Raw genomic sequence first — 26,573 nt, forward strand, 5'->3', positions numbered from 1 at the left:
TGTCTTCTCATTTTGCTTATCTTACTGTGTTTGGGGTCTCCTTTTTGCAGGCTGCACGTTCGTAGTTCCCGTTGTTTTTGATGTCTGTCTCCAGTGGCTAATGTTGTTTCAGTGGGTTGTGTAGGCTTCCTGGTAGAGGGGACTAGTGCCTGTGTTGTGGTGGATGAGGCTGGATCTTGTCTCTCTAGTGGGCAGGTTCACGTCTGGTGGTGTGTTTTGGGGTGTCTATGGCCTTATTATGATTTTAGGCAGCCTCTCTGCTAATGGGTGGGGTTGTGTTCCTGTTTTGCTAGTTGTTTGGCATAGGTTGTCCAGCACTGTGGCTTGCTGGTCGTTGAGTGAAGCTGGGTGCTGGTGTTAAGATGGAGGTCTCTGGGAGATTTCCGCCGTTTAATATTATGTGGAGCTGGGATGTCTCTTGTTGACCAGTGTCCTGAAGTTGGCTCTCCTACCTCAGAGGCAGAGCCCTGACTCCTGGCTGGAGCACCAAGAGCCTTTCATCCACACGGCTCAGAATAAAAGGGAGAAAAAGTAGAGAGAATTAGTAGAAGTATGAGGAAAGAAAGAAGGAGAGGAGGAAAGGAAGGAAGGAAGAAAGAAGCAAAGAAGGAAAGAAAGGAGGGAGGGAAAGAAGGAAAAAAGACAGAAAGAAAGAAGATACAGTAAAAATAAAATAAAGTATAATATAGTTATTGAATTAAAAAATATTTAGAAAAAAAAAGGGACGGATAGAACCTTAGGACAAATGTTGGAAGCAAAGCTATACAGAGAAAATCTTACACAGAAGCATACACATACACCTTCACAAAAAGAGGTAAAGGGGGAAAAATCATAAATCTTGCTCTCAGAGACCACCTCCTCAATTTGGGGTGATTCGTTGTCTAAAGGAGGGAAGGAAAGAAAGAAAGAAAGAACGAAGGTAAAGTATAATAAAGTTATTACAGTTAAAATTAATTATTAAGAAAAAAAATTTTTTTTTAAAACCATGGACGGATAGAGCCCTAGGACAAATGGTGGAAGCAAGAGTATACAGACAAGATCTCACACAGAAGCATACACGTACCCATTCACAAAAAGAGGAAAAGGGAAAAAAATCATAGATCTCGCTCCTAAATTCCACCTCTTCAATTTGGGATCATTCCTTGTCTATTCAGGTATTCCACAGATGCAGGGTATATCAAGTTGATTGTGGAGCTTTAATCCGCTGCTTCTGAGGCTGCTGGGAGAGATTTCCCTTTCTCTTCTTTGTTCTCACAGCTCACAGGAGCTCAGCTTTGGATTTGGCCCTGCCTCTGCGTGTAGGTCGCTGGAGGGCGTCTGTTTTTTGCTCAGACAGGACGGGGTTAAAGGAGCTGCTGATTCGGGGGCTCCGGCTCACTCAGGCCGGGGGAGGGGGGGAAGGAGGGGCACTGCGTGCGGGGCGGGCCTGCGGTGTCAGAGGCGGCGTGACGTTGCGGCAGATGCCGGCGTGACGTTGCACCAGCCTGAGGCCTGCTGTGCGTTCTCCCGGGGAAGTTGTCCCTGGATCCCGGGAACCTGGCAGTGGCGGGCTGCACAGGCTCCGCAGAAGAGGGGTGTGGAGAGTGACCTGTGCTCGCACACAGGCCCCTTGGTGGCGGCAGCAGCAGCCTTAGCGTCTCCCGCCCGTCTCTGGGGTCCGCGCTTTTAGCCGCGGCTCGCGCCCGTCTCTGGGGTTTGCGCTTTTAGCCGCGGCTCGCGCCCGTCTCTGGGGTTCGCGCTTTTAGCCGCAGCTCGCGCCCGTCTCTGGAGTTCCTTTAAGCAGCGCTCTTAAACCCCTCTCCTCACGCACCAGGAAACAAAGAGGGAAGAAAAATCTCTTGCCTATTCAGCAGGTGCAGGCTTTTCCCCGAACTCCCTCCCGGCTAGTCGTGGTGCACTAACCCCTTCAGGCTATGTTCAAGCCGCCAACCCCAGTCCTCTCCCTGCGCTCCGTCCAAAACCGAAACCCGAGCCTCAGCTCGCAGCCCCGCCCGCCCCGGCGGGTGAGCAGACAAGCCTCTCGGGCTGGTGAGTGCCGGTCGGCACCGATCCTCTGTGCGGGAATCTCCCCGCTTTGCCCTCCGCACCCGTCGCTGTGCTCTCCTCCGCGGTCCCGAAGCTCCCCCCTCCGCCTCCCGCAGTCTCCGCCCGCGGAGGGGCTTCCTAGTGTGTGGAAACTTTTCCTCCTTCACAGCTCCCTCCCACTGGTGCAGGTGCCGTCCTTATTCTTTTGTCTCTGTTTTTTTTTTTTCTTTTGCCCTACCCAGGTACGTGGTGAGTTTCTTGCCTTTTGGGAGGTCTGAGGTCTTCTGCCAGCCTTCAGTAGGTGTTCTGTAGGAGTTGTTCCACGTGTAGATGTATTTCTGGTGTATCCGTGGAGAGGCAGGCGATCTCCGCGTCTTACTCTTCCGCCATCTTCAAGGCCCCCCCCTCATGGACTCTTGACTCATCTCTCCCTTGTGCACTGTTTGAAATTTCTCTTATTTCTACTCATGCTGTGGCCACCCCAACCCCAATCCTTATCGCTTCTCCCCTGAGTTGTTAGCAATAGCCTTTTATTAGGTCTTCTTAACTTCCTTCCAATTTACCTATGTACAGTGGTCTTCAGGAGGATGCTTGGGTGCAGTGGATCTGGAGTAGAGGGCATTGGAATTTTGAAAAACTCCACAAGTGATACTGATGTGCACCCCGAGGTAGGAAAGGGGGCTTTAAACTGTTGATAAATTAATGTTCTATACAACATCCAATTATTATATCACTCTCCTGCCCAGAAAGCTTTGGTTGCTATATGTTATTATATCAATTCATACTTTTCGGCTTGGCATTGGCCTTCTCCTATCCCATCCAGCTTCTGCCTTCCCCAGCAGTGCTCATCGCTGGTGCTCAAATATCCCATGCTCACACCTACCTCTGTGCCCTCGCGTGTGGTTTTTTTCGTTGCCACCTATAAGGATGGATCCTGCCTTTCGTGATTCAACTTAAGTGTCACCTCTTCCATGGAAGTTTTCCTGGAAGGTTCCCTATTTCCTGAATGTCTACATCATTTATAGTCTATGCCATAATGAATTATATCAGGGAATGTATCTTATCACGTACCACTGGCTTATTTTGTTGGTGTTAAACAACCAACTAGAATGAAGAACCAAGTAGAGAGCAGGAATCGTGTCTTTTATGTTTGTGTCTTCTACAGCACTGCACATAATCATTGGTACATTGCTTCTTGCAGGCAATCCTCCACATCTTAGATCTGGGTTAGATGTTTCTTCTCTACACACCTGTGACATCTCACTGTATCCCAGTTACACTATAAGTGCATCACAACTCTGCATCTTAAATCTGCGCTTCTTTTTTTTATTGAGTTATAGTTAATTTACAATGTTGTGTTAATTTCAAGTGTATAGCAAAGTGACTCAGTTATATACCAATATATATATATATAATTTATATATATTCTTTTTCAAATTCTTTTCCATTATAGGTTATTACAAAATATCGAGTATAGTTCCCTGTGCTATAGAGTAGCCTATTTTATATATATTAGTGCGTATATGTTAATCCCAAACTCCTAATTTATCCCTCCCCCCTTTAACCCTTTCCCCTTTGGTAGCTATAAGTTTGTTTTCTATGTCTGTGAGTCTATTTCTGTTTTGTAAATAAGTTCATCTGTATCATCAAATATGTGTTTCATTATGTATCTCTTACAGACTGTAAGCTCTGTGAGAGCAGGGCCCATATTTACCTGGTTCATCACTGACCCTCTAGTCCACGTCTTGATGTGTAGTATGTACTCAGTACATATTTTTTTAAGCTGACTGAATAATGATTTAAAAATATGTTTGGTTGAGTATGAGACGAATGGACCAAATAGCATCCATGGCATCCTAACAGTTTGGTTGACTTGGTTTCAGGTGCAATAGATCAGCATAATCTAAACATTATACTGAACCAGATAACTAGCATTTGATTGTATACTCAATTATATCTTTTTCTAATTATTTTCTATATGTGGTTACTTGTCTATAAAATTCAAGCTCTTGGAGAGCAAAGGATAGCTTTTTTTTGTTTTACTTCCATCTATCTCCCATAGTTCCTCAGTATTTCTTGATTTGATGTCATTAAATATAGTTTTAAAAGAGCCTGTGTTATAATGTATCTGCCTGGTGCTAAACATCTGTTGCTTCCTAACAAGAGTGCCATTCATTCTAATGGCACTGGTACACAGAGGTAAACAGAGCCTTGCCAGGTCTTCCATAAAGGAAACTGTGTTTGCTTCTTTCATTAATTACTAATGGAGCATTAAGACATGCACTCTTCCTGAAGCCAAGTTGGATAATTCCTGGCACTTAAGGCTAAGGTGCTTTCAAAAGTTGAGACATGTGTTGACACACCAGAAGTCATGCCCTATAGCAAGCACAGTGGTGGCTCTAATGCCAAGATTGTACAGAACTTCGAATATATCAATACCAAGTGTACTGATCTGTCTCTCTAACTTTTTGCAGGTCTTGGGTTAATGTGAGTTAATAAGTGTGAATTTCTAGAATGTCTCTGAAGGCAGGCACCTCAGTGTGAATTGGAAAAGTCATCAGAGAGATAAAGAAAGGTTAAAAATAAAAGAATGATCAAAGATTCACCGGACAAAACAACAGAATGAGAGTGGCAAAGCTAATAGAAGAAATATGTATCAAGATATGATTTGTCACAGAGCTGGAGGAATAAGGCTCCCAGACTTCAGACCATACTACAAAGCTACAGTAATCAGGACAGTATGGTACTGGCACAAAAACAGAAATATAGATCAATGGAACAGGATAGAAAGCCCAGAGGTAAACCCACGCACATATGGTCACCTTAGTTTTGATAAAGGAGACAAGAATATAAATGGAGAAAAGACAGCCTCTTCAATAAGTGGTGCTGGGAAAACTGGACAGCTACATGTAAAAGAATGAAATTAGAACACTCCCTAACACCATACACAAAAATAAACTCAAAATGGATTAAAGACCTAAATGTAGGGCCACACACTATAAAATTCTTAGAGCAAAACATAGGCAGAACACTATGACATAAATCACAGCAAGATCCTTTTTGACCCACCTCCTAGAGAAATGGAAATAAAAACAAAAATAAACAAATGGGACCTAATGAAACTTCAAAGCTTTTGCACAGCAAAGGAAACCATAAACAAGACGAAAAGACAACCCTCAGAATGGGAGAAAATATTTGCAAATGAAGCAACTGACAAAGGATTAATCTCCAAAATTTACAAGCAGCTCATGCAGCTCAATAACAAAAAAGCAAACAACCCAGTCCAAAAATGGGCAGAAGACCTAAATAGACACTTCTCCAAAGAAGATATACAGATTGCCAACAAACACATGAAAGGATGCTCAACATCACTAGTCATTAGAGAAATGCAAGTCAAAACTACAATGAGGTATCATCTCACACCAGTCAGAATGGCCATCATCAAAAAATCTAGAAACAATAAATGCTGGAGAGGGTGTGGAGAAAAGGGAACACTCTTGCACTGTTGGTGGGAATGTAAATTAATACAGCCACTATGGAGAACAGTATGGAGTTTCCTTAAGAAACTAAAAATAGAACTACCATACGACCCATAAATCCCACTACTGGGCATAAACCCTGAGAAAACCATAATTCAAGAAGAGTCATATACCACATGTTCATTGTAGCTCTATTTACAATAGCCGGGACATGGAAGAAACCTAAGTGTCCATCGACAGATGAATAGATAAAGAAGATGTGGCACATATATACATTGGAATTGTACTCAGCCATAAAAAGAAATGAAATTGAGTTATTTGTAGTGAGGGGGATGGAACTAGAGACTGTCATACAGAGTGAAGTAAGTCAGAAAGAGAAAAACAAATACCGTATGCTAACACATATAAATGGAATCTAAATATAAATAAATTAATTAAATGGTTATGAAGAACCTAGAGGCAGGACAAGAATAAAGACACGGATGCAGAGAATGGACTCGAGGACACAGGGAGGGGGGAGGGTAAGCTGGGATGAAGTGAGAGAGTGGCATGGACATATATACACTACCAAATGTAAAATAGATAGCTAGTGGAAAGCAGCGACATAGCACAGGGAGATCAGCTCGGTGCTCTGTGACCACCTAGAGGGGTGGGATAGGGAGGGTGGGAGGGAGACCCAAGAGGGAGGAGATATGGAGATATATGTATATGTATAGCTGATTCACTTTGTTATAGAGCAGAAACTAACACACCATTGTATGTATACCAATTATACTCCAATAAAGATGTTTTAAAAAAAGATATGATTTGTCCATTAATTTTTTACTTTGCGAATTAATAACAATTAAAATGAAGAATTTGTACTCTTGGACGTGCCAATTAGCATAGCATCAAAATGCTAAAGTAAAAACGGTGAGAAATAAAAGATACTGACAGACACTTATTGGTAGTAATAGATTTTAACATATAGCCATCAGATTATGATAAAGTGATAACATATGAATAAGGACATAAAAGAATATGATTAAGAATGTTGAATAATTGGCTATATATTTTTTAACATATTTACTTTATATATTTATTTTTGGCTGTGTTGGGTCTTCGTTGCTGTGCACAGGCTTTCTGTAGTTGCATCTAGTGAGGGCTACTCTTTGTTGCGGTGCGCAGGCTTCTCATTGCGGTGGCTTCTCTCTTGCAGAGCACAGGCTCTAGGTGCGTGGGCTTCAGTAGTTGTGGCTCGCAGGCTCAGTAGTTGTGGCGCACGGATTTAGTTGCTCCGCGGCATGTGGGATCTTCCCAGACCAGGGCTTGAACCCATGTACCCTGCATTGGCAGGGAGATTCTTAAGTACTGCACCACCAGGGAAGCCCTTGGCTGTATTTAGATGTTTATGGATTATATAAAAATACATCTTAAATACTCACAAGGAAAATTTATAAAAATAATATCTTTTTCTTTAAATGTAGAAATTTTGCAGGCTTGCTCACAAAGCAGTGAAATATTGTATAAATGTAAACAAAACAACCCAGTTACTTTACAGTGTCTATATTTGGAAGATAGAGGAATTTGGAATTAAAGGAGGTACAATTATCCTTTTAAGAATAAATGTTAATCTGGACTTCCCCGGTGATCCAGTGGTTAAGACTCCGCACTTCCACTGCAGGGGACGCAGGTTCGATCCCTGGTTGGGGAGCTAAGATCCCACGTGCCACGCTGTGAGGTCAAAAAAACAAAGAAACAAACAAAAAAGAATAAATGTTAAACATAATAAATTAAGACAAAAAGATGCAATGTCACTTCAAAGAGACAACATGATTCCCAGGACACTAAGTGCTAGCCATGATCCTACTGAATATATTAATATTTCCAAAGAAAAATTGTGTTGATCCAAAGGGGAGCTAGTTCAACCAAAAAAGAGAAAAATATAAAGCAAGTGTCAGAGGGCACACCTTGGCTCAGCTCATCCAGGGGAAAATAGAGCCTCACCCAGCTAGACTTAGGTAATATAAACTGTTGGCAAGACCATTCTTCTCATGACGGTGGAAGTATGGTTACCTTAGCCTGATTTTGTTCTAATTTCATGCACATCAAACAAGAACCTTTTGATTTGGCCCTTTGTGTATAGGTCTATGTACAGGGTGATTGTGCATCAAGGGAGCTGTGTCACAATAAGGTTAATAAATAGGAATTCATTCCTGAAATGGCTGCTCTAGGGTTGGAAAAGTAAGGTTCCTGAACCTTATAGGATATTAAGGCTACAAGAGGAGAGTCCGGAAGTTGCTATGCATTATATTTAAGTAAAGCAAGTTACACAACATAAGTTGCTCTTATTCACTGCTGTGCCTTGGTATTCAGAGCAGGTTTTGGTATCTATGGGGCACCTAAATATTTGCTGAAGGAATGAAATATGTGGGGAAGAACAGAATCACTTAACAAATGGGAAAATGGTTAATTATTTTACAGGCACTAAAACACATAGCGTATAGATTACAGAGTTAATTCTTTCTTTTCTTTTTTTTGAAGTATGGTTGACTTGCAATATTATATTAGTTCCAGGTGCACAGCATAGTGATTCGATGTTTTTTAAAAATATTTATTTATTTTCCTTTTTTTTTTTGGCTGCGTTGGGTCTTAGTTGCGGCACACGGAAATTTTGTTGAGGCGTGTATGATCTTTTTCATTACAGCATGCAGTCTGCTTGAGTTTCTCTCTAGTTGTGGCATGGGCTCCAGAACACATGGGCTCTGTTGTTTGCACATGGGCTTAGTTGCCCTGTGGCATATGGGATCTTAGTTCCCCGACCAGGGATCGAAACTGCATCCCCTGCATTGGAAGGGAGATTCTTTACCACTGGACCACCAGGGGAGTCCCAGTGATTCAATATTTTTATATATTATGCAATGTACAAATTTATTATAATATCATTGAGTATATTCCCTATGCTGCCCGTTACATCGCTGTGACTTTTTTATTTTATAACCTCAAGCTTGTGCCTCTTAATCCCCTTCATTTATTTCACCCAACCCCCTGCCACCCCCATTCCTTTCTGGCAACTACTAGTTTGTTCTCTGTATCTGCAAATCTGTTTCTGTTTTGTTATATTTGTTCATTTGTTTTGTTTTTTAGATGCCATATATAAGTGAAAACATACAGTATTTCACTTAGCTTAATACCCTCCAGGTCCATCCATGTTGTCAAAAGTGGCAAGATTTCGTTCTTTTTTATGGCTGAGTAATATTCCACTGACTCTCTCAATAGATAGATAGATAGATATAGATAGATAGATTCTTTATATATATATATGTGTATATATATATAAAGATATATATATCTTCTTTATCCATTCATCTGTTGATGGACACTTAGGTTGCTTTCATATCTTGGCTGTTGTAAATAAAGCTGCAATGAATATTGGGCTGCATATATATTTTTGAATTAGTGTTTTCAGTTTCTTTGGATAAATACCCAGGAGTGGAATTGTTGGATCATATGATAGTTCTATTTTTCATTTTTTGAGGAACCTCCACCCTGTTTTCATAGTGGCTGTACCAAAGAGTTAATTTTAAAAATATAAAAACTGAAAGAAATATCTAAATGTTGATAGTACTTTTGAAGTGGCAATAGTTTTGTAAGTTTAGAAGGTGAGGAGAAATCACAAAGGATAACAACAAGTCTGAGTGAATAAATATTAAAAACTTATGTTAGCAAACTATCGATATTACAAATTTAATAACCAGAATTCAGTCAGACAACATGGGGAAGTGTTTGCAGGAAATGTAATGGCCAAAGGCCTGATATCTTTATTATGTAAAATGTTCATGCAAATTGATAAGAGAAACACTAAAATTCCAAGAGCATAAACAGACAACTCACAGAAAAGAAATTAAAGCTAGTAAATAAACACATGGAAAAATATTTGAGCTAGTAATCAAAGACATTCAAAATAAAGCAGTAATTTTTCTAAAAGATTTTAAATTAGCAAAGACAACATAAAAATTTATTTTTGTAGAACCCAATGCTGGTTAAGATGTTATAAAAATGGTATTCTCAGATTTTGTTGATGATATTTTATTAATTGATACCTCCTTTTTGGAAAACAGTTTGGCAATATAAAGAGCCATAAAATATTTATAGCCTTTGACCCAGTAATTTGACTTCTGGGAGCCTCTCCTGAGGAAAACGAATCCAAAATATGGAAAAAATTAAATGCCCAAGAGTAAATTGGGAAACACTAAACATCCCACAAAGTGGGAATGATTAAAATGTTGTGGTAGAGCCACTGGATAGAAGACTACATATTCATTTATCAAGGGCATAGAGACCATGCAGCCACATGCTTTAATAGTAAGTGGAAAACCAATAAACACTTAGATATAAAAAGATGTGCAGAGAAGAAAATTGAAGCAAATACACCCAGTTTTAAGTGGTTGATCTAGAATGGCAGGAGGACAAAGACCTTTTCCTTCATCTCCCTTTTTTGTGGTCATTGGTTGTCATTCAGCCTGTTCTTTTACCTGGATGCCAGTTGCATCCTCTTCTCTTCCCTGAGCTCCATGCCCAGCTTCCAAACCCCAGCCCATCTGTGTCAGTGCCACTCAAGCTCCAACTCATTCAAGAAGCCCTCCCCATCCTATCAGCCAAATGAAACACTCCCTTTACTCTGCTCCCAATGTTATATTTTAACATGTCTATTATAGCACAGATACAGTGTGCCTTGTGTGGAAATGATATATGTGCAGTATGTGTCTGTTTCCACAACTAAAATTTTAACCCCCTAGAGGGTAGGAACTGTTGGATTTCCTTTTTTCTCTCCACAGCATAGGGCACAGTGCTTTGTCTGTATGGTATGCCCGAATAAATATTAGTTGAAATGAATGTCATTGCACTGAAATGAACTACTTCTGATTCCCTGGCAGGTGGAGCTCATGAAGGTCTTCAGCACTTGGGTCCCTTTGGCAACATCCCAAACATTGTGGCAGAGTTGACCGGTGACAACATTCCCAAGGACTTCAGTGAAGATCAGGGCTACCCAGACCCTCCAAATCCCTGTCCAGTTGGAAAAACAGGTAGTGGGCATGCCCTTGGGTTCTCATGAAAGGTAGAGCCTTTGGGAGGAAATTAAAAATTCTAACATTGGCTGCACACGTTCAGAGAAATAGTATTTCTATTCCAATGAGCCCCTGTGTATCTGTATGTGGGTTGGAAAGGGAGGTTGATTCTAGAACCCTTGGTGAGTTCTGGTGTTCCGATACACCCACAGAGGACTCCCCTAGCCAAGGCTTTATCTTCTGTCTCTCTCCCTCTTTGGGAGTTGATGCTCTTTTCTGCACTGGCTCCAATTTTAATAAAAAGGGAGACGGATTTTCTCTTTTTTTGCCTCTTCTATGATACAATCGCTGCACACTTTTAGTGTCTTTGGAACTTTTTAGTATGTGGATGATCCATGCTCATTTGTTTTCCTTACCTTCTCTTGACAATCGATATCTCAACTATGTTGTAACCAGTGAGCATCTATCCTGAAATATTTCTTTGGGGGCTGGGAGGCGGCATGAGAGAGGGGGGGCCCTGGAAGGGAAGAAGTTGGTTAAGGGAGAAGGTTGAAACTTTCCTTGCTCCTCATGTATCGCTCCCACTTTCCTACCACCCAATTCCAAAGAGAATGAATGGTGAGTGTGCTACACTTATGCTGGGCTTTGAGCAGTTTACCTTGGTGGTTCACAGTAGTGGCCCTAGACTGACGACTACTGGAATTCAAACCCAAGGTCAAGATATGTGATCTCGAACAAGTTAGTGAACCACTTGCACCTCAGTTTCCTTATTTGCAAAATGGGGGTTATTGGGGAATTACATGAAATTATCCATGTTAAACACTTGGTACAGCACCCAGCACAGAGTAAGGACTCATTAAATGTCATCCTGATTATAAATAGCTTTGCCACTAGTAAGAAATGAATCTCCTTCCTTGGGCTTGTACTCGCTTCCAGCAACAGAGTAGTCTTTTCCCCACAACCTAATAATAATACTAGGTAGTATTTATTATCCCTACTTTACATATAAGGAAACTTAGAAAGTAACTTCACCAAGGTTATCCATGTAGCAAGTAGTTGAGCCAAGGCTCAAACCCGGATCTACCTGATTCAGGACTGTGCATGCAACCACCATGTCATGATGTCTTGCTCTGAAAATTCTGTCAGTATTGGCCCCTCAGCTTTTCTAAAACACAATGCAGGCTCTCTCTGAAAGATATTCCTCTTTTCATTTGGGGCGAGATCTCTGTTTTCCATGGGGGACAGAGGCTTCATCCTGGGATGGAATAACCAGAGTATTTGGATGTGGCCAAGCTAGTGCAGGGACGCTGGCCCAGGACCACAGGAAAATCTGAATCAGCCACCTTTTACTTGCTTGTGGGACTTTGGATGGGAAGGAAGAAAGGCCAGTTCAGGCTCCATGGAGATTTGGTTAAATTGATTCCATATCATATGATACAGTGGTTCTTAATATATAGTCCCAGCAATATCAGCATTACCTGAAACTTACTGGAAATGCAGATTTTCAGGCCCTACTCCAGACATATTGAATCAAAAGCTCCGGGGATAGGACCCAGAAATTCATATTCTAACCTGCCTTTCATGTGATTCTGGAGCATACCAAAGTTTTGAGAACTGTTGTTGGAGAATGGAAAGAGAACCAGAGGTTGAGCCAAGAGATCTGAGTTTTTGTCCTAATCATAGTATGTCAGTTTACTTCCCTGGACCTCAGTTTCTTCATCTGTAAAATGAAGACATAGTCAGTGCCTTAAAAAAAAATTCAGTGTAGTCCTAGCTTATCCTGAAAGAAAAGCAATATATAGATCTATGTGATCAAGCAATAATTAGGAGCACTTAGGAGTTCCGAGATGGAGCAATCAGGGTGGGCTGATAGAGTTGGATAATAGGACCCAGCTCCCAGGACCTTTCTTGTCTGAGATTACCTGCCATTTCATTCCCTGTCTTTTCATTAAGCTAACATACACTGCCATATGCAGACTGCCTGACCTCTCTTGCTTTGCTATCCCTTTCCTCCATGTTAATTGCTCTAAATGAAGTTAGATAAATAGTTCAGTGAGAAGTGGGGAGCCACGTCAGAGCCACACTAGGGATTTGTTCCAAATGCTAGTGCCTTCCTCAGGAGCTTCATGCTGTTAAGGGCTGAGAGACTGGATGCTTAAAGTTGCTGGAAGGTGTCAGAGCAGTCTCAAGAGACCAGACTACCTGACTGATTGTATTAGACCCCCTTTAGTACTGACTTTGATGCCTCCCTATCCCTTTGAAAGGAAGTCTCTTTCATTCTAGTCCTGCACAAAATTCACATCCCTCTCCAGCGCCCCCCCCCCTTTTTTTTTTTTTGCGGTACGCGGGCCTCTCACTGTTGTGGCCTCTCCCGCTGCGGAGCACAGGCTCTGGACATGCAGGCTCAGCGGCCATGGCTCACGGGCCCAGCCACTCCGTGGCATGTGGGATCCTCCTGGACCAGGGCACGAACCCACGTCCCCTGCATCGACAGGTGGACTCTCAACCACTGCGCCACCAGGGAAGCCCCCCAGCCCCCCTTTTTAAAGCTGTTGTCTAAAACACATTAGAGACAGAAAAAAATGGCTTATTTTCAGAGTTGTGTCTATTAATTATAGGGCTTAGGTAAAAGCAGCAGCCAAGAGGGATAACCTTTCTTGGGTTTGAATGGAAGACATGCTTTATTTCAAAGAGCATTGATAATATGAACTGTCATTTAAAGAAAGATGGTGAGAAGGGAACTAAAACATGGAGGAAACCTATTATGTGCCAGATGCTCTATATATGATCATCTCTATTCCTCATAGCTACCCTATAAGGTAAGGATTTGATTATTCCCATCTCATAGATGAATAAATGGACTTAGACTAAGTTAACTTTCCCAAGAAACTAAACCCATCTATCACTCATGAGTTAGGATTTGAACCCTGAGCTTGGGTCTAGCTTTCTGACTCCAAGCTTACCCTGTTACCACTACAACACACAACATCAAGTACTGTCTAATAATTATTGTTCTTATATAATGGACTTTTGCCAAGAAGCCAGAATCATTTCTAAAGAGCCCACCCAAGAGAAAACAGAGTGAGTCATGTGGAATGGAAGTATACCAGTGAAGGAAATACTTGCCGTTATGACAGATAAAAAATAATAGTGGCTTAACACAATAGAAGTTTATTTCTCGTTTGTGTGAAGTCCTGCCAAAGGTGGGTGAGGGTGTGGTAGGGGTGGATGGTTCAGCAACACAGACTGCCATCTTTCATCTTCGCACTTGACATCTACAGTTCCCCTGGTCGGCAACATGTAGCAAGCAGACCGACAGAAGGCGGGGGGTTGGGGAGAGAAGGAGAGGGGGTCATATAGAAGGTTTCTATGGGTCAGGCCTGGAGGTGGAGTACATCACTTCTGCCCACATGCCATTGGCCCAAACCCAGGCATATGACTCCACCTGATTGCATAGCAAGGCTGGGAAATTAGCCATGTGCCGACGGGGAATAGGAAGTGGGTTTGGGGAGCAGCCGACCAGTCTCTGCCATGGGTAGGAGAGGAGTGGGAGTCTGAGATGAGCAAATCCCAGAAGGAAAGTGACTTAGAGTGACTGATGTGAATAGATTCTGACCTTTGGGTGCCTAGTTGTTTTTAATAAATTAACTCTTAGAATAACAGTAGATGTTGTGGCTGTTCCCCAAAACCCTTTTGTTGTTTGCAGTAGATGATGGATGTCTAGAAAACACCCCTGACACAGCAGAGTTCAGTCGAGAATTCCAGTTACACCAGCACCTTTTTGATCCAGAACATGACTATCCAGGCTTGGGCAAGTGGGTAAGTCCAATCTTAATTGCTAATAGGTCTTAGGCTCTGGTACTCTAAAGGTACTGATGGCAGAGATGAGCAACATGGGTGGGGAGAGAGAAGGAAAATTGCTTAGAAGCTGATTTTTTCCAGAAATCTCTGGTTGAGAGGGACTTTAATTCCAAACCACACTCACTCTCTAGGGCTCAATACACCAATCCACCTGAAGAGTCAGGGACCTGAACCAGTCTTATCGGCTGTAGTCCCAGAGGCTTCTACTCTGGTCTACTCCATAGCCTGTGTCACAACGCGTCCTAGTCTTATCAGTGTTTCATGCAGCTCTTATAGGAAGTATATGATACTTTTGTTTTTCAAAAAGAAGGATACTAAGAAAATTTGCAAGTTTTATCTCTAGACTGAGGGAGATGATCTCTTCAAAAATAAGGGAAGACCATGCCAGAAGCTGAGAAACAGACATGTAATCCTGCTCTATGGAAAGAGAAGATAAATTCCAAAATGTGTAGCAGTGAACTTGCTGTCAATACCAGGCAAGAATCTGTAACTGCCAGTTAAGGAAATTGTTTATAAGCACTTAGAAGAGAAATCATGACCATTTGGTGTAGGTTTGCTAAAAAACAAGTTTTGTCAATCTAATTGTATTCTCCTACTTGCCAGCATTATTCATTTACTTGCCAGCCTGATGAGGGAAATGAAGTGAGCATGGTGCATTTGGACTTCAGCAAAGTGTTTGATGAGCTATTTCATGATCTCCTGTTTGAAGAAGTGGAGGGATACAACCTAGGCAGGAGAACATTATCAGAAGGGAGTTTCTTAAAGAGTCCGTGTCAAGAGGGAGAGCGATTTCACATGGTATCCTGTGTGTCTTAGCGCTATTGCACTCCACATTTTTATAAATGTTTGTAATAAAAACTATAGAACATGAACTTATCAGATTCTTCAGAAAGACACGAAGTTGGAAGGGAGAGCACTGAATGACAGAGTTGGGATTCAAGAAGATCCTAACAAGCTGGAACAATGAATTGAACAAGATCACAATTGAGTGGAGAGAGATCTATCTTCCTGTGGCTTGGATGATGTAATCAAATGCTGAAGCCATGTGAGCAAAGTGGAAAAATACTAAGAAGTGTTAGTTCGCATATACATAGGTGGTCATTACGTCTGTGGAAGGAGTGAGTGAATGAGGAATGAGGAGATACTCCTAATTGCCTAAGCCCCTCTAAAATTATAGGTCTCTTCTCAGCTCATTACTGGCAGCCGGCTTGCTGCCTACTTTACTAGGAACACTGTGATCTCAGGACTAAATTCTCTCACTTCCTTTTACATCGTTTCAGAGAGAGAGGTCCTTCCTCATTAATAACCACTTTCATTTTTCCATCATCTTTTCCATCATCCAAGCAGTTTGATTCCGTCTCCTGTCAACATGCACATGTTTCCTGTCTTAAAACAACAAAGCAACAGTACGCTCTAAGTTAATTTTGCTTCTTCCATTATGCATTATTTTATTTCTCTTCTTTTGCATAAGCAGTTCTGTTAGGGAGAATTTGTAGAGCCGTCCTGAAGCCTACTAGCGGTGTTTAAATATGTTGAATTACATAGGCAATCATCTATAGGTTCTTGAATAGGAGACTGAAATCATGAAAGTCTTCTATAAAAGTAATTAGGGTGGCATAGAGAATGATGAAGTATATAGAGAAGAGACTAAAGGCAGGAAAAAAATAGAGAAGGTAATTCTATTTATGAAGGCTGTGAACATAGAGAATTTAAGTGAATCTCACCAACACAATGAGAATCCAAGACATTTCAAAGGGGGCCAGGGAACTGACTAGAATTGGTATTTGGCATATACATAGCATGAGGAGGAAAAAAGAGCTATATCAGGTTTATAAGAAATGGAAGGTATGAACTTTTCCTCTGAGGGAATTAAAAAAAAAAAAAAGAAAGGAAGACGAGAGGGAGGTTTCAGAGAAAGAAGGAAGCAGAGACAGGGTAGGAAAAAGTAGAAGACCACAGCAGAGCACTGGGAAGCAATCCATAAGAGATGAGCAGAAGTATTGCCAAACTGAAGCAAGGGCCAGGATGGAACCTGCTTTGTTCCGGGCACTGTGCTAGGTTCTTGATATACAGTAGTCATCAACATGGTAGTGGTCTTCGATGAGCTTGCCATCTTGTGATGAATTGCATGAAAATAAAATGAACCCAACTTAGCACTGTTCAGCTTCCTGATCCAGCTATACCATGAGTATACCAGGTTAAATTACTGGGGGAAAATGGAAGAGAAGGGTAGAGGAAGACCCAGGACTGAGGACTCACGTGGTCAATTGTATGATAACAATTGAGGACGTCAAAGACACTAAAAAAGGGCAGCACTGAATTCTAGGGTGACATGTCTACCTCGCATGACTGATAGGCCTGAAATGAGGGAAAAGATGCAAGGGGGAAATGGAGAACCGTCTGAGTGAGGGCAGAGAGCCCAACTGAGGAAGTGGGAGAGATGGAAACTTCTCTGTTGCCAACTTTCCTCATCTCTTCTTGAAAACCTTTAAAGATTTCTCTCATCACGTTCCACTCACTCCCAGCACTCCAGTACAAGGCCAGCCAGCATCTCTCATTCTTTTCTTGCTTCCTTCTCTAAATACAGATTTGTTTTCTCTCAGTCACTCCCATTCTTTGTCTACATCAGAGCTAAAGACTAGAAGTTAGGACTATTACAGATCAATGACCAGGAACAATGTTTACACACCTTTCTCATCTGTAATTATGTGTCTGTTTAAACTTAAGTTTCCTTCATTTATTTTCTCATTACCACCCGGCAGTCAAACATGATTTGTTTGATCTTCGCATGGAAGTGTGAATGGAGTATGTCTTGCTTTTGCAAGCTGGGGTCCCGAAGCTTTCCTTAGTGTTTATAAAGAATGATGGTCTCAAGCTTGTCTTAAGCTCCACTACCCTTTAAGTTAACAAAGGAATTATCTTTCACAAGAGACCTGCACACAAGACCCTGATTCCTTATTTGCTAGTAATGTCTCCCTGTCTTTGATATTAGCTGGAGCTCAGCTGGGTTTTGAGCAGTGATTCACACATTATAAATATCAGTGTCTGTCTAATTTCCTGCATTCCTCTCTCTTTGTTAATACATCAGGATACATTTATTAAATGCACATCATATGCCTTCCAGGCCCTGTGTTAGGTGATGGAAATACAAAGATGATGATAATAGTCATTGTATTTTATACCAAGAGAGTCAATAGTCCTATTTGTTGAGCACCATACTATGAGGCAGACACTATGCTAAATACTTTACATGAATTATTTCATTCAGTCTGCCCTTCCCTATCATGCTCATTTTATAGATGAGAAAATACAGGCTTAAGGAGTTTGAATAGCCTGCCCAATACCAAAGAGCTGGTGATTGGCAGAGCTGGGATTTGAACCGGACCACTCAACTCTGAGAGTTCTGTAAAAACCGGATAAATTCCTTATCTTTTCTTGGCTCATCGCTCATAGTGTGTCCTGGACAGCGGTCCTGTCGAGTCCTATCTAGGACTGGTTGTCTTTCAGACGACGTGTGTATCCACAGCATTGAGCGGCCATATCAAAGGCTGGCTACCATAGATGTCAGCCATCTCCCCCTCCACACATTCATTGCCGAGTGTTACTCACTTAGGCAAAAGTTGTCTCGAAAGCAAATGTTTCTCCTTTCCAAGTGCTTTCCACATCTTTTCATCAGCAGCTTAGGTCTTTAATCGGATGCAGTTGAACGGAGCCATGAACCTGAGCCGTGGGAGAAATGAGACACAGGACCCTCTGCCTTTCTTTATCTTTCATGCCCTCAATGTGTCTGAAGAGTCGCCTGCTCTTCAGTTTGGGTTTCTCTCATGTTTCCGTGTCATTAGACATGAGCTGTGCCTTTCTGATGTGTTCTTAGTGTTTCCCTCGGGAGGACCATGAAGCCAGTTTGTCCCAGAATTGGTGGTGACTTGGGCAACGTGGTGTCTGCCAAGTTTCTCCAGTGTAAAATCAGTATCTTTCCCTTCGAAATTAATCGTTGATCTATGGGGATTTACTTCAAGACTGTATAAATATTCTGTACCCATTAAACTTTCAACTAACGATTTTAGTATCCATTGATGACGCTCACCAGAATCAATGATAACTATGGTAGTTGTAAATGGTGATTTTTTTAAAACTCTACTATTCTTTCGGCATTTCTTGGTTGGCATTCTCTTTTAAGCAAGATTTTTTTCCCTGCTCCCCCATTTATTTACTTGTTTTAAAATTTATTATCAGTATAGATTCATTGTTTCCTATTATTATTTATTTTGCTGTTCAAACTGTCCTAGATTTAGCCAGTGGGAGTCTCTGCAGGCTGGCTTTTCTTTCCTTTCACTATGTCTCATCACTTTTTGAGTACTTCCTTACTTTCTGGCCCAATTAGGTATCCCAACTTAATTCATCCTTGTACTTTCCCTGCCCTAGCCCTAGAATCAGACATTTCTCTAAGAAGCCTCTCTGGTTCCATTTAGGAATGGAATTTGAAGCCAAGATCTGGGCAGTTGTCCAAAATCTTGATGGCACCATGGAAAGCTCTCTCCATGAACTCAAACCTGCTACTCACCTGGAAAACAGGCTCACTGCTCCCCCCTCCCCACCCCACCTACAGGGAATGGGTGTCAAGAGAGGGGCTGGTTTCTTCTCATTCATTTTCGTATACTTCTTTCACCCACCTGCCAGTCCCTGCCTTTAAACCCATATGATAGCGGGGCTAATCGGGAATGCCAAGGCCACTGTCAGGCAGGGGTTGGAAAGCATCCTGCTAATGCTAACCTGTGCTCTTAGGGAAACACAGGGACCATCTTTGAGAGGAAGACTTGACAGACCTTTGCGTTCCTTTTTGAATGAAGGCTCTTATGAGTATAACCTGTCCCATGACCTTCTAAAGGGGGGTCACTAAAATGCTGCTGTCTTTAACCCTGCTGGCGGCACAGCGGACCTCTGCTATGGCTGATTGTCTGTCCCACCCCATGGTACCAGCTCGTGGGCCCCGGTGCCCTCCGTCCCGCTCAGGCAGCTGATCCCGGTGCTACACATGAAGAAGCCTCTTTCCTGGCCCCCTATCTCCCAACCCCCTTCCCCAGCTTTAGCACGAACTCCCAGGACATTCTCTTGCATCAGGAATTGTTTCATCCACAGAAAGGCAAGTACAGACAATGGGAATGAGCTTCACAGCAATATCCTCATTCCTCGAGTGAATGATCCGCAAGTCCGTCTTCTCTCCCTTCTGAGATTAAACTGATCAGTTCTCCAAATGAGCATGAGATGGAGGCTGCGGCCAGGGCCGGCCTTTGGGGCTGTGGAGGCTCCTTGACGCCCTGGCACGGCCTCCGTGCATAGCTGAGGTTGGGCAAGAGATGCACATTGTAAATTGTGGGTGGAGTAGATTTTAATGAACATGAAAACTATGAAGCTCGTTCTTGGCATTTGTCATTTTCATTTGCAAATCTATCATGAAAAAAATTTGATATCCAGACAGCTCAGGAGATACTAGGATTGTAGAAACTTGTTCCTTACCAGAACTGTGTCGTCTCCTTTTTTTTTTTTTCAATCAATGTCAGGGTATTTTATTTAGAGTAAGATGAATCACCTCTTTTATACATTATCTCCCTTCTGATTAAAAAATCAAATAAAACAACAGCCTAAGAACCCTAATTCCCCTTCTCCCGTTCTCCCTCAGGTTAAGTGTTCTGTCTCTTGTAATCCCAACAGAATGGAAATCTATTCAGCATGCGTCTGATATTCTAGAGCTCATTTAAGTCCACTACGTGTTTGAAATCTGGCAATACGAGGCAACACTTACACAAACTGTGGTAACGGAGCCTGTCCCCACCGCCCAGCCCCAACACAACTTTCCTTCTGCCAAGAAGTTTTTTGGCAGTTTTTAAAAGGTTCACTCTATTAAAAATGTTATAGACCGAATGGTTTTCCGATTGCCTTGACTGGGGGCACTGACTCAAGCCACAAGAGGAAGGGTCACAGAAGTCAGGTGTCTCGTTTGCTTACACAGAGGATTGTTACTAATAGTCAGACCCGACTCTAGAGAACGATTTATGTGTACAGCTCATAAAAAGGAAGTTAGATACCAAAGTAAAATAAGATAAAATTGTTTGTTTTAAACAAAGCCTGTTCAAAGTGAGGAGATGGGTCTCCAGTGCCCCTTGTGTGTTAGAATGTCGTATTTTCTTGTTTATGTGATTGTTGATGACACTGGTGTGCCTCGGGGCATTGCAGAGCACTTTATTAAAAACTGTACAACCACTGGCTTTTCTCTTGTGGTCTGTCTTTCTGCCACGACATTCCTTTCATCTGGCTTCGTTTCCAAAATATGTGTATGCAAATATCCAGGGGGACACACCAGGTGTAAAATAGACATTGACCAAATGTGATCCATACTTCTGCATTTGTGTTTTCTTTTCTCCCCACTCTAGAACAAGAAGCTCCTTTATGAGAAGATGAAAGGAGGACAGAGACGCAAGCGGAGGGTAACGCCTGGCTGGCTGGCGGGCTGTGGGGATGCCTGGAGCTTTCTGAGCGGGGGCAGTTGACAGGCCGTTAGCCTCAGTGGTTGGAAAGTAGCAGAATCCTTTCACGTGCTGAACAGTGGTCCCGAGTGACAGGGGCCATGCCTAAAAAGTCTGCCCTTGGTTTCTGCGATGTCTTCCCCAAGCTTTAGCATGTGATTTTTAGTGGCATGCTAAGTGTTGTGGCAATTCTACCAGCTCCATTGCACTCACAAAATGTCAATTGCATCCCTACCATGGGTGTAGGGACGTGGGGAGTACAGGAGGGTATGTCTTTCCTCAAAGGGTCTGTAGGCCACTGGGGGAAACTGCTCACACCTCTGCATCAATTATATAAAAACTCGAGACAGGAGCCAGGAAGTGTTGAACTGCCTGCTCCAGGCAGTAATTTTGAAGGAATGTAGGGGCAGAAAATGAGATGAACAAACCTCATTCCTTCTACATACTTTTTTCCCTTGCTCTAGCCAGATTGATGTAAAAATTCACTAGATCCATTATATTTGTTCGCTGACTGGTGAATTCGCTGCAGGCTTAGTTATTAACCGTCTCTGAGCTGCCCAAGGTGCTGTGCATTTACCCACTACAGTGATGCCTCTCGTAAAGCTGATGTCAATTTGCTTTGGGTTTACAATGCATTTTATGGTGTTGAGACTGAACAAGTGGTCAGTGGTTGGTGCCTTACTAGACAAAACCACCTGCCATTTGTTTTGGGTCAGATGGAGGAAAAAGTTAAAGTCCTGCTTATTACATAGCAAAGTGCTACCAGGGAGTCACCGTTTTAGTTAAAATATACAAACCAGACTGTATACCCAAGGCTACTGACTGTTTATTTAGAATAGCAAGTGCCTGGATCCTGGCAAAATTTGGGAATCTGGACAGTGGTAATTGTGGCCATTCTGAATAGTTTTGCCAAATCCAGGCAGAGAATGCTTTAAGAGGCGTGGATTTTCTGGACTCAACATTAATTCCTCAGGTCACCTGAAACAGAAAGTTCCAAGCCCCTGACAAAATACAGAAGACCCGTGGGCAGTTTTCTATTTGAGAAGCAAAGTTTTGCTTGTAAACAGATCTTCAGAGAGTTAACGGTGTTATTAGGGGTTTTTCTTGGGTGATTACAGTTTCTAGTGGGAGATGATGGCAGGAAGGATCCGAAAGGTATAATGTGGTCTTGAGAGAACATCAAGAAATTCTATTCCAAGAGCTCAGAATACCCATAATTTACCAGTAAGATGGCTTGAGCATCTCCCCATGGCACAACAAGGATATTTCCAAATCAGACCAATGACCGTACCAAAATGAGTAACTTAGCATGAAGCTTTAATCGCCTCTCCTTCCTCGCTCACTATTCCTTCTGCCCTGACTCAGTTAATGACTGTGGGTCATGATTTAGGTCATTTTTCCATGAGACCAGTGACTACCAAAACTCAGGACTCTGGCTAGAATACATGTTATAAAGGATTTTACTTTGGCTTCAACTTCCTCCACATAGGAAAGGCTTAGAGTTTATGAAAATAACGATCACTTTGACCCAGAGGTATCAAGTTCTTCCTACTCTCGGGCGTCTATTGATACAAAGATCCACGCTCATGCCGTAAACCAGGGGCCTTCCAGGTCTGGTGGAGAAACAGAACTTGCCTCCCCTGTCATCAGGCCTCAGGTGGTGTTCCCACCTTGACTGAAGACTTGAAACGACTCCCTCAAGTGTGCGAATCAATATAAAGAAATTATGGGCTTTTGTGAAAAATCAAGGCTTTCTCCAACTGAGCTCAGTGTCTGCTGTGGTTTCCAGAGGTCACTAAAAGCAGGGATCCCATCCCAATGGTTCTGCCGGTTGTGAAGTGGCAATAATGTTCTCTGTGTAACCTAGCCAGTCTCTCACCCAAGGGAGAAGGTAAATATCTAAGTGCCTTGAGTTCTTCAGAGGATAATTAAAACCAAGTATCATCATTATTATTACTCTTATGTGTAGGATTCAATACTCATAGACATTTATCAAGAAAGTTCAAGCCCCGCGTGCTGCAACTAAGACCCAGTGCAGCCAAATAAATAAATAAATATATAAATATTTAAAAAAAAATACTATTGTAGTTTAAATTAAAAAAAAAAAAGTTCAAGTGATTGCTCCTGTTACTTCCTCATTACTTCACTTTCCCCTGCCCTCTATCATTTGGCATGTTCCGGGTCTGGGCCAAAGGACTTGCTGCCATGACAGTCCCTTGCCAGGAGGGATTCTCCCCAGAGTTACAACAGAGCCTCAGGTGGTTTTATGCAAATTTATATACTTGCTCAAATCTGGTTGAATTCCTAGTTGCTTCAAGAGTAAAAGGTCAATTCACCTTTTAAATGACTTCGCAAACTAACTCTTAAGATGTATCTTATTGGTTTTTGAGATCTATTATTTAAAGAGTTTATCAACCCTTTATTCCCATATTTGATAACATGAATATCTCATATTCTTTTTAAATATATTAGAATTTTTAGTAAAATATATTTTTACTAAAAAACAATCAAAATATTTATAATCCTGAATACACTTTTTCAGTTCACACATGCTCCACCTAGCCAGAGATTCTGATACGATTCCCTGGGATAGGCCAGGCCATTCCAGTTGACAATTCCTGATATAAAAAGGTATTTTAGTTATTTAAAATATTTTAAAGATGCTTCCCAGCAAAGTACTGTTATTTGGTGACATATCACTTTTCAGATATATGAGGACATTGCATACTTTGTAATTCTCAGCTTGTTGGTGATGCATTTTTGCAGAATGTGTGGGACCTTTCATCATTCATGCTTTTACCTGTCAGAATGTGGAAGGACATTCATTAAATACTAAACTCAGATTCCAGGCCTTGTCTTTTGGAGAATGTCTGCTCACCCTTCGAAAGTTATGGCAGACAATGTCCCGTGGGCAAGAGAGACCCCCTGCAAAATGCCTCCATTCATCCATGGGGACTAGAGGTGTGATGGGATTGCTGATTATTTGTAACTACAGCTTCTTTCTCATGTTTTTGTTCAGTTATTGGCAGGCAACTTCAATAAACAAATATCTTCCAAAACTTCTGAATTTTTTCTGCTTGCTAAATACTGTGTTGTAAAGCTCCAGTTACTAGTTCAAATCCAAACCTCAAAACATAGATATGGATTAGAGAAGGAATGGAAAAACCTTGACTTATTCAGAATACCAACAGCTGAAAAGGATTTCAGATGGTGGAGTCTTGAGTCAAAACTAAAGGAGCTTTCTGTATAACTTCCCTCTTTTCTTCGTGTTTTGAATTTGACTGAGGGAAGGTGAAAATGATTGCTAGAGCCCCTGATGCGTCCTCTTTAAGTAGAATACTGCTTTGAAAGAATCAGTCACAGCAACAGGTGATCTGTGACCACTCTGCAGATACTAATTCCCATCTGGCCCTGCTCTGTCATCGTCTTTAGAACATTCTTCTTGTAAAATGATTTAATGCAGTTCACATTCTCTCTCCCCTAAAATAAGGCCATAGGATAATAATTCTGTTTCATGTGAGGCTTTGTATCTAAGTTAATAGTGAGGGTTTCTTAGCTGGTTCACTTCAAATCTTTATGCCAAAAAAGGGGGTGGAACCAAATTGTATGTGATACTTAGCTGTGTGAAAGACAGAGACACATCTGTCAGTCAATGTTTCTCTGGCCACTGAGGTATTGATTAGTGCACCGAAGTAATCATCTCGTAGGTAGTAGGCACCACTGTTACCTTGTTAACCCAATAGGCCAGAAACAATTCTCGTTCACTTCTTCTGTGCGATGTCTGTATCCGATGTCCACGTATGACTCCAACCATGTATTTTTTTTCAGAGTGTCAATCCATATCTGCAAGGACAGAGACTGGACAATGTTGTGGCAAAGAAGTCAGTCCCTCATTTTTCAGGTGAGGATAAGGACCCAGAGTAAAGTGAAGATGTTGAGCGGAAACCCACACGACCTGACCCGTCAGACCTCCTTGGTGTTGCTTATGTGCACTCGTTGTCAGAGCCCCTGTGAATAGCAGCATGTTTCTAATTTAGACAAGTATGGATGAAAAGCAGCTGTATTTTGATATCCTATTGTCCTTCACACTGATAGCTCTGCTTTCTGCTAAATTAGGATAAGAGCTTTTTTCCTTTAAATGTGGAGCTGCAATGAGCATTAAAATTAAAATGTATGTGTCAATGACAATAAAAAGCAAATGAATGAAATGTCCTCCGATTTCTTACAGTTTAAAATGGTGTTTCGGGTGGCACTGTTTTGGCCAAGTCTGTAAAAGGCTGGCATTTGATTTTGATTATGTAGTTAATCCAGCCCTTGGGCATTATTACACACCAATAAAGAAGATTGTACCCAGGAGGAGCTGACACATTTCACTTGGCTGCATCTTAATAAATGTGTATGCAAGCATGAGCATGTGAATTTCTTTTTCATTTAGAGCATTATAAAAACTCTTTGCTTACTAGAACAAACTCACAAATATGATCTTATCTGATCTTAACAATAATACGGTGAAGTAAATGGCGGGGGGTATTATTATTCCCATTTTACAGATGGTGGGACTGAGACTCAGCTTCCACGAAAAGCTGAAAATGTCACAGTCAGTATTCGGGGACTAGGGTCTGCTGACTCTGAGTTTTTATTCAGCAAACATTGTTTCTACCATGTGCCAGGCACAGGGCTGGGCTCTGGCGGGGGGCACACTGGGGACTCACACTGACACCAGCCAGGTCCTCAGGCAGCAAAGCATCCAATCCATGAGCTCTGAGTAGGTCAGTCAGCTCCATGCTGCTTTCAAAGCTTGGAATGGCAGACGCAGACGTGCTCTCCTGCATGCTTCTGAAGAGGCAGGCAATTTTCTTTCAGCCGAGTCCTCCCAAGTCAGAAAAATCAGTGAAAGGCTGGCAGGAATCGGTTCACTGGTGAGATTATTCTCGTGCTCTTTATACCTCCTCACTATAAAAGAGATGATGGTTTCAGGCTTTGATATCATTGGCCTCAATTTCGTTGTCTGTAAGAGGGAGACAGCAGTGAGAAAGGACTCAGGGAAGAGAGATCATTCTTGATTTTAATTTTAATAACTGCATATTAAATCCAAATGTCAGTGACTTGTCTAATAGAAATAGCTTGTCCATATTTAGTTAGCATGTGAGTCTGTTATTACTTATACAAATCAAGAAAGGTATTGGCCCCTGTTTTACGGCAGGAGGCATGTTTCCTAGAGGGCTTCACCAGGGAATTTCTCCACAACCCGTAGTGTCATTTCAGAAGCATCATTACCACCTGATTTTAAGAGAGAGTTCCCTCACGTCCTAGAGACGTATAGAGCTGGGAGGGTCTCCTTTATGGATTCTGTGTTTTGTAGGCATTTTAATTACATTTTATACCAGTTCCAGTCCTCTTAGAAAAAGGACAAAGGACATCTCTTTCTCCAAGATTGGACAGAAGGAAGGAAAATGGCTAAAGACACGCTTTGAGGTCATGAGGAAGGAAGTAGAAGTGAAGCAGGAGAAGGGGAGGTCATTGTGCCTGGGTTAGGCTTGTTCGCCGTCCAATGCCTTTTCTGCCCTCCCCTGTTTCACAGGCTGCCTTGTCAGCTGACTTCTGGCTGGGTTTAATGTGAGGTCCCTGAGGGCGGA

The 26,573-nt window shown here is 41.9% G+C and overlaps 1 protein-coding gene across 2 annotated transcripts in view; it reads left to right on the top strand.

Moving 5' to 3' along the window:
• The window catches only part of SCG5 (secretogranin V), a 64,857-nt gene extending 39,017 nt beyond the window's left edge, over nucleotides 1-25,840 (top strand). Inside the window, exons 2-5 of one of the 2 annotated variants that reach the window (XM_089907399.1) lie at nucleotides 10,421-10,570; nucleotides 14,259-14,371; nucleotides 20,845-20,898; nucleotides 24,766-25,840. In XM_089907399.1, the coding sequence (XP_089763525.1) occupies nucleotides 10,421-10,570; nucleotides 14,259-14,371; nucleotides 20,845-20,898; nucleotides 24,766-24,861 (413 nt within the window). In that variant the 3' untranslated portion in view covers nucleotides 24,862-25,840. The remainder of the gene's footprint in view (nucleotides 1-10,420; nucleotides 10,571-14,258; nucleotides 14,372-20,844; nucleotides 20,899-24,765) is intronic. The other variant, XM_089907400.1, reaches the window with a different exon arrangement.
• The last annotated feature ends 733 nt before the right edge of the window (nucleotides 25,841-26,573 follow it).

This window comes from Delphinapterus leucas, chromosome 2 (genome assembly GCF_059928025.1).
Source record: "Delphinapterus leucas isolate spDelLeu-1000000601 "Yukka" chromosome 2, BTC_Dleu_Yukka2, whole genome shotgun sequence".
Lineage (NCBI taxonomy): Eukaryota > Metazoa > Chordata > Mammalia > Artiodactyla > Monodontidae > Delphinapterus > Delphinapterus leucas.